The 7732-nt window shown below is 49.0% G+C and overlaps 4 protein-coding genes and 1 non-coding gene across 5 annotated transcripts in view; 1 reads left to right on the forward strand and 4 right to left on the reverse strand.

Annotated features, from left to right (window-relative positions):
- Positions 1-319: 319 nt before the first annotated feature.
- Pmar_PMAR014506 (conserved hypothetical protein) lies at positions 320-871 on the forward strand (the record flags this gene model as incomplete). Its single annotated transcript, XM_002779367.1, has 1 exon — positions 320-871. One exon carries the CDS (start codon positions 320-322, stop codon positions 869-871), a length of 552 nt encoding a protein of 183 aa, XP_002779413.1.
- Positions 872-1382: 511 nt separating this feature from the next.
- Pmar_PMAR014507 (hypothetical protein) lies at positions 1383-3677 on the reverse strand (the record flags this gene model as incomplete). Its single annotated transcript, XM_002779368.1, has 2 exons — positions 1383-2884; positions 3125-3677. 2 exons carry the CDS (start codon positions 3675-3677, stop codon positions 1383-1385), a joined length of 2055 nt encoding a protein of 684 aa, XP_002779414.1.
- A 302-nt stretch (positions 3678-3979) lies between these two features.
- Pmar_PMAR014508 (hypothetical protein) lies at positions 3980-6195 on the reverse strand (the record flags this gene model as incomplete). The annotated part of the gene is made up of 12 exons (XM_002779369.1): positions 3980-4013; positions 4057-4148; positions 4194-4280; positions 4334-4495; positions 4640-4713; positions 4779-4834; positions 4880-4939; positions 4994-5074; positions 5115-5218; positions 5796-5900; positions 5947-6034; positions 6116-6195. 12 exons carry the CDS (start codon positions 6193-6195, stop codon positions 3980-3982), a joined length of 1023 nt encoding a protein of 340 aa, XP_002779415.1.
- A 139-nt stretch (positions 6196-6334) lies between these two features.
- On the reverse strand, positions 6335-6414 carry Pmar_PMAR014509. Its single transcript has one exon. It is a non-coding gene; the product is annotated as a tRNA-Leu (tRNA).
- A 144-nt stretch (positions 6415-6558) lies between these two features.
- The window catches only part of Pmar_PMAR014510 (hypothetical protein), a gene marked incomplete at both ends in the record, with an annotated part of 5970 nt that continues 4796 nt past the window's right edge, over positions 6559-7732 (reverse strand). The window contains 4 exons of the mRNA XM_002779370.1: positions 6559-6710; positions 6754-6894; positions 7057-7210; positions 7282-7430. Of these exons, the coding sequence (XP_002779416.1) occupies positions 6559-6710; positions 6754-6894; positions 7057-7210; positions 7282-7430 (596 nt within the window). The remainder of the gene's footprint in view (positions 6711-6753; positions 6895-7056; positions 7211-7281; positions 7431-7732) is intronic.

The raw sequence follows: 7732 nt of genomic DNA on the forward strand, positions 1-7732 counted from the left end.
CTTAATCATAGAAGCACTTCCCATCGGGAGTGTGTCAATTCGAAACTTTCGGAAAAGTCATTTGATGACATGGAAAGACCGAAACTTTCGCTTGGTAGATCTGCTGAGACATGAAGTTACTCTCCCAGTCAATGGTTATTAGTTCGTTAGACTAGTTACTGATGATAGACATGTCGTACTGTTCGGCGGAATCGTCACCAAATTGCATTAGATATAAATTATTCGCAGTGACGACAATCGTCTTGCAGACTGTGATCTTGATCGCGATTTGTAATCCCCCTCAGATGATTTTGTGCTCCCAGAAGTGGCCGGCGAATTTATGAAGACTATTCAGAGGTTCCCTCATTATAAAGTATTGCGTGGGGCCCGAAGGACTCTCCCTCTACGAATTGGTGTTGGAGATTGTGGTGGTTTGCTCGACCATCTAGCCGAAGAACTTGTGACAAGCCTTCCGCAACTGAAAGAGCTTTTTAATGATGGCAACCCAGGGTTGAATCATGCATTGGTGAACGACTATGAGAGAGGCTGTGGAGGTATCATGCCGCATACCGATGGTCCGGCATACTATCCTGTCGTTATGATCATCTCTCTCGGTAGCGCAACCGTTCTGCAGTTTGGCAAGTCGCCTGATGACCAGGAGGCGCAGGTTCTACTCCCAGCGAGGTCGCTTTTGATTTTTAATGACGAGGCGTACCATGAATATCTTCATTCGATACCTTTCAACGATACCTCAATAGATGCCCAATGGGCAGATGGACGAGACTTGGGCGACTCGATCGTGACAGACGGAGTCCTACATAGAGGCGGTCGCCTCTCTATCACTCTCCGACGTGCTTTGGTGCCATTTGAGCAGTTGGCTCGTACCGAATAGTTTCTGAGGACACTCGTGTCGAGCTGAAAGTTCTCAATGTTCTCGGCCAGAGAGACAGAGCCAGAGTCACATACGCATGCTGATGTGAAAAGTGTGTTGTTGCGAGTGCAACAAAATTAAGATCTCACGAGAATGCCGCTCTGGATGCGTGGCGACAGCAGCATCACTGTTGGCATCCACTGCAACTCTCTCGGAAGAGTTTCCTGTCTGCTAGTCACGAAATTACTTGTTGGATTTGTCTCGGGGAGTTGTTAACGTCATGTGTTCAAATCGTAGTGGCTGAAGGTGCCATTGGCGATAGCTGTCAGAAGACATCTCATCCCATTTTAGTGAGGGCGTATGAGTAAGAGATGAATCCAGATGAATCGGCAGATACGGAAAGTTTGAGTTGTACGAGTTTCAGTTTGGAGTTGCGTTAAAATGCAGGTTCTAAAATGAATAATTGAACGGTTTGTTCAACTCGATAATTGAACTCGATCCGATTGTGTTTAAAGAAACTATTTCGCAAACGTCATTCCATCTTTTCCAAATTACGGAACACATGCATCTCAAGTCTGGCGTTGATACCCCCTTGGGACTCTTCGAGAAGTCTCGCTTGGTCGAGGTGAAGACCATCTTCTTGCCGCTCACCACTGAAGCGGAACCTCCCAGAAACTCGCTCGGGGTAGGTAAAACCCGCGTACTGCGGCTCCCACTTAGATTCCCGTGACTCTCTACTAGCAAGCATCGCGGTTCCTCCTCCGTCTGCAATGATGAAACGCTTGATCCCATCACTCAATGATCCAGTAATCGGGGAATCAGCGCAGACCGCTAGGGCTGCCTCGCCAACGAAGACTGCTTGCATACAGAAACCCATATCGCTCACAATCTCCCCTTTAGCAACGAATGAGACGTCGAGGTCATCCAGAGAAAGATCCTCCGCAGAGAGCACGCGTACCCTGGAGCACGAACATGCGGAAAGTAGATAGATCTTTTCCCCGCACTCGCAGCAAGTTGCGAACGCGTTGACCTCCCTCAGCCACGACACTCGTCCTGTTACCCAAAAGTTATCAGGCAATGCATGCGGGACTATCGAAGGAGGAAGTCGAGGCCATCGTAGTTCAATGAAGCCCGTTGGTAGAAGGACGGAGAACACGGGGCGAAAAGGTCCGATCGTGTGCCTTTCTGGCACATAATCGTTCACGAGCACAATCACGTCTGAGATGTCCACGAGTGAAGGCACCGGAAGTTCCCTTCTCAACTGTGTTCTAGAGATCCACATCCTCAGCAGTTGGCCCTTAGGCGCCATATCCTGGATGGCCACGTCCCACCCCTCAGCGTTAACGCTAGCGAGGAGAACATCCGGGGCGCGGGACAGATTCCTATGCGATATCTCACAAAGTACCACTGCCTTCAAAGTGAACGGCGTAGAGGGTGACAAACGAGAGACTTCTCCAACACTATAGAGGACCGGATGGAGTGAGCTGGCATGAGACAATGCCAATTTCTCCTCCCTGTCCGAAAGCTTACCGATAACAGACAGAGCGGAGCGGAGGTCGCCCTTGCTGTGGCCCAAAGTCCCATCAGGGCATTGAAAATAACATACCCCTTTGGCACAGCGCACGACTATTCCCCTTTTATCAGTGAGAGCAGCAGGCGGATCACTATTCGCTACAACCATCGGACCCCCGACATGAACCCCCAGTGAGTTGCGACAGTGTAAACCACTGGCCAGGTTGTAGACCGCCACAGAGTCCGCGCGAGGTGCACTAGCCACGCTGAACGGCTCTCCTAGCATCATATTCCGCGCGCACTCGAAAATCTGTCGATGCCAGCAAGAGGGTAACTCGCGGAAAACAATGGATGGACCATGGCATACAGGACGAACCATCTCAGGTCGGGTTAGGATAGAAGAATACCCCAACACGAGAGCCGGATTCGTACACGGCTCGCTATGTGCAATTCTAGTGTCAACCTGTGGGTCAAGAGAACGGCACAACGCTCTGACTGCATGCAACGGGCATCCCTCATGCACTGAGGACGGGAGCTTAGTCACAGGCTTATAGACAGGCTCGAGCTCGACCCGCCGGTCCTGAACATCATCAACCGACTGCACGATTATTGTCGAGTGGATATTCGCCATGAGGATTCTCGATATCGGCATTGCCTTGCTGGGAACCTCTATAAGACCATAGCAATCGATAACCATTCGAGAGCATAAGACCTCACTTTGACAGCGGCACCATTGCTGTAGACATACCAAAACCAACTTACCGTCTGAACAAGCCCCCAGTATAGCAGCACCAGCCAGCACGTAAGTAATTTTGATTCGCAACCCAGGGTGGCCTTCGCTAAGGCGACGAATCGAGACTGCTGAATCTGCTAGACGGATTTCACATCGTCGGCCGCTGACTGGTGCAGAGCCTTTCTTCAGTACTCCAACGATCTCCACTGACGAGCCAGGGCATAGACAACTACGGTTGATGATATTATTTGCTCCTTTAAAAGCAACCGGAACTTCATCATCAGCAAAATGAAGTACCCACACAACAGAACTCGCGCCACCACGGGGTCGGAGAATACAGCTCAGTGCGAGAACCGTACCAGAGATACTAGCTTGGGCACCTGCTGGGGCATCAGTGGGCATCATGATAGACTCGGCATCCACAAAGGTAACATCCTGGACCCTATTGAGGACTGGCAACGACCAGCCCGACTGTAGCGACTGCTTAGAGAGCCCGACAAGCTGAATGTACTGCTCGCCGGCTTTGGGCCTCATCGAGTCAGGATCTATCGTGATGTCCACCACCGCAACAGACCCAGTCATAGTCGACAACAATAGTGGGTGGAAATTCACAAGCAAACCAACTTGACCGATGCGGGTATCAATAGCAACACTAAATGCCCTAATTCTTCTGAGAGTCATAGTTAATTCACATCGCACTCGAAGTGCCAATGGTAAACTCGCAGTGGGTGATCGACAACTCCAAAGTACAGTTACTCCAAAGTACAGTTAACTTCTACCTAATTGGTAGTACCCATTGAGTGATACTTACACAACACGGAACTACATACACTGAGCGACTACATAATGGTTATCATGGGCATACACACCATTGCTCTTCCTCCCTAGTGCTTACCACGGCGATCTCTCAACCGAGAACTGAACATTAGATATCTCGTTTCGTGAGACCACCAAGACTCACCGAGCTTCTCTGGCCCAGCGTAGCAGCATTTCTTTCGACGTTTGTGTGATATTTGCCGTCAGCCAGTCAGGATAAGGATCGAGCTCTGCTATCTGTACATAGGATGCCGACAATGCAGGTGTGACCCGATGACTCACCTCGTCGTTCTGAGCGATAACATCAGCCGGATGGCCCTTCCACTGTGTTGCAGGTGGCAGTCCGAGCTGCACAGCGGCAACGCCGCCCTACCAAAATACAAAGAAGTGGGGCACCAGCCGCAAGTGAGCGGAAAGCTGACCTTCAGTCTCTGCCGGGCTACTGTGTACCAACTTTCCATAGTCGCCCAGGCGAGCATGGACACTCCCTGTGGCAATTTGAGGCGAACTTCATCAACGGCTTCTTCCTCTTCCCGTTGAGCCCTGCTCTCGTCATCCTCTGTGAGCCTCTTACCAATAGTAATCTACGTGATGACTGTGACATACGAAAAGTCCCAATCGTAGTGTCTCTAATATCATACTAACAATTTGAACCACCTCCAAGCGAGCTGCGTTAACATCGCCACTCAGTTGAGGTCACCGCATAAGACTAAGCAACAGCGCCTCACCAGTGCATCGCCGAGGACTTCATAATCATTCTCTTCACCATCTTCAGCTGAGGGAAATTCTCCGTTTTCGTTACCTAACACGCAACTACAGCTGCCCATGGTCGTTATTCATGGTGAACCAGGATAGGATCGATCTCACCTAGCAGTCCGTTCTGCATGCGACCAGCGAAAAGGTCTTCATCAGGCATGCGGTACCTGCATATCCGGAAAAATGAAATGTAGTCGGGAATAAAATGTCACTCGAAAGGGCTCTCCAAACTGAGTAACTTCTGGTATATCTCACTCAGCTGCCCTCGATATCTGAAGACCCAAACATAGACACCAAATGGCATCAGCCTAAGAAGAGAGTCTTACCTCTGGCGACTGTGCCTCGGCGTGAATATGAGGCCAACATTGGACAGAATCCATTCTTTATGACGTTGGAAAAAGTTTTCCCTGCAAAGAAGTGATCTCCCGAGATGGCTAAACACTCCACCTGAATTCTTTCACACGGGTCTGCATTTCTTTCTGATCAATACCATGTTTGATGCTGTCCGCGAAGGCCTTGGCCGAAGCGTTATCCCTGGGCTTCCACAATACCTAACGCGAAAATCCCGCATAGGAGACCATAGCAACTCACGTGGAATGTCATCCACCTAATGGTACTGTTTAGTATCCTATTCGCGATGTACTGTTGTGCTACGTAGTAAATGAATGCCGGATCCTGAAAGCTCAACTCAGTAACGACCATGGGGTCCAGCGAGCCAGGGGAAGTTTCAATGATGTTTCAGTAAGTAGTCCTCCGCCTCTATGGTGCAACCATCAGAAAACGCGTTATCACTTCAAAAGGATTAGCCTGTTTCCTCAGTAATGTGGTGATGCCGAGCAAGGTCATGATCATACCCCACGTATAATAAGATATGATGAAGTAAAATTGCGGCGAGAAGCAGAGATGGTTCACTCCTTGCACCTGACACAAGTCAGTAGCTTGTCATTTATCTGGACTTGCAAACAGTCAGATAACAAAAAAATATAAAAATGTGGGAGATCGAATTGCGAGGATTTTCTGCGATCAACATCGGTGGTACTATTCTTCCACGTGGATTCAAGCGCGATGAATCTCGAGTGCTGAGTTCCTACATAGCGTTGAGGCTTCCGGATGCCTCGAGATGCTCACCTGCTCTCCGATGCTCTGGTCGAACCTAGGATCATCAAAGAGCCACCTTGTCAATCTATTACGCCATCTCCATTTCGCATAGAGCATATAGTCGTAGATCTTCACCTGAGATATCACAATGACGCTAATGCATCTAATGAGTGCACATCACGCCATGAGCTAGCTCAGTAGCATGGTTCATAAGAATGTCCATCATAACTTGGAAAGGGACGATTACAACACCAAATAACATGTAGTATCTAAACAGTACGAACAGCAACATCATTGGCCGCCCTAGGCTCGAATTTCAGAGGGTTCGTTCGATCGATGTCTAGGCTCACATTAAATCTCCATTCCGGATATCGTATTGCTGCGGCACCTCTGTTGCTGTAGGGAAAACGATAACGAAAGCTATGACCATGGGAGCTAAGATAGTACCTAGAAGAGAACTGCGTATTGTTCCTCACGATGCTAATGACATCATTAGAAACGAAGTGAAGGTACTAACTGTCTTCGCACAAAAGACACTAGAGGACATAAAACTCCAATAGCAAAGTATATGACAGCTGTGGGGTTCGAACCCACGCCCTTTCGGACTGGCGCCTTAAGCCAGCGCCTTAGACCACTCGGCCAAACTGTCGACGAGATTACCGCTGGATAACCTTATAATTGAGGTGGAATCCGTCGAATACACCTCATATGCATCACCAGAGTAATACTTCACATACACTGCATAGCAAATCAAGAATATTGTTGATTAGATTAGTCGTTTGAGTCACATCTACTAGAGCACGTGCTTCATACCGATCTTACTCATGGCTGTGCTACCGCCTCTGACATGCTCTTCTATGGCCTCTTCTATAGAGCTCGGATGCTCCTGCCCGTCATCTTCGTTCTCATCGAGGGAAACGACTTGATCACTAGTGGTCGGTTGAGCTGACGCAAACCGTCTTTATAGAGAGAAAATATATTCCCTCACCCCCGGAGATCCTCCTTGCTCGACTAGAGAACTTCAATCCCGGGACTTCTCGGCCGATATCATCAATCTTATCAACATTCGTTTGGTTGCGTATCGGGCCTCCAATAGCAAGGAACGTGCTCCAGAGGAAAGAACGCGTCCCTGCAAATACGACGAGGTTTCTACACATACACTGCGACCAAACCGTGGTAAGACGTATCGGAATTCTGGGGTACAACGAAAGGGAGAGCACGCCGAGACTAAAGAGGCAGTAGGAATATCTTCTTTATATCTCAATAAATCGAGCCGCTCATTTGGACTCACTTAGCCACTCCATAGCCGTAGTCGCATAATAATCGATCCATTGAAATACCGATCCGAATACCAAACGATCAGCGATCTTGAGTAAGAGCTCCACAAAGAAAGACTCAGCAAAGTCTTGGAAGTTATCAGCTCCCATAGTGGCGATGAACAGAACCTAATGAGACAGCCGCAATAAAAGAACACAAATAGGGTAACATAATAGCGAACGACCTCACGTAAACTTACGACTTCACATGCGGCGAGGAGAGGAATCAGTAGAAGTGTTTCGCGGACAGCTCGGGCAAAGACTGCTTCCACGGCCATCATCATGAACGTAAAGCCGACGATAAAGTTCACGGTATACGTACCAAAGAAATCCGAGTATCTGAAGCATTCTAAAAATGCGAGAAAACTCACAGCAGCAATACGGCCTGGGGTAAACCTACGAGAACTCCATCATGACCATGAGGGCCAGGACCAACAGGACCGAGCACCACAACAAGTGGAACCGCTTCCACTTAACCGGTAGACCCGTTATATTTGACACCTTCGAGCGAGACGCCACCATAGGGATCCCCTGCGGGCCACGACTCAAACCGGAGAACACAGCATCACACCTCCTGGTGCAGGTCCTCAGTCTTCCTCTGTACCAGAAATGTCACTTCAACATCGCGGAGCTTCGGCACCATCAACTTCG

The sequence above is a fragment of the Perkinsus marinus genome (genome assembly GCF_000006405.1).
Source record: "Perkinsus marinus ATCC 50983 genomic scaffold scf_1104296947560, whole genome shotgun sequence".
NCBI classification, from domain to species: domain Eukaryota; phylum Perkinsozoa; order Perkinsida; family Perkinsidae; genus Perkinsus; species Perkinsus marinus.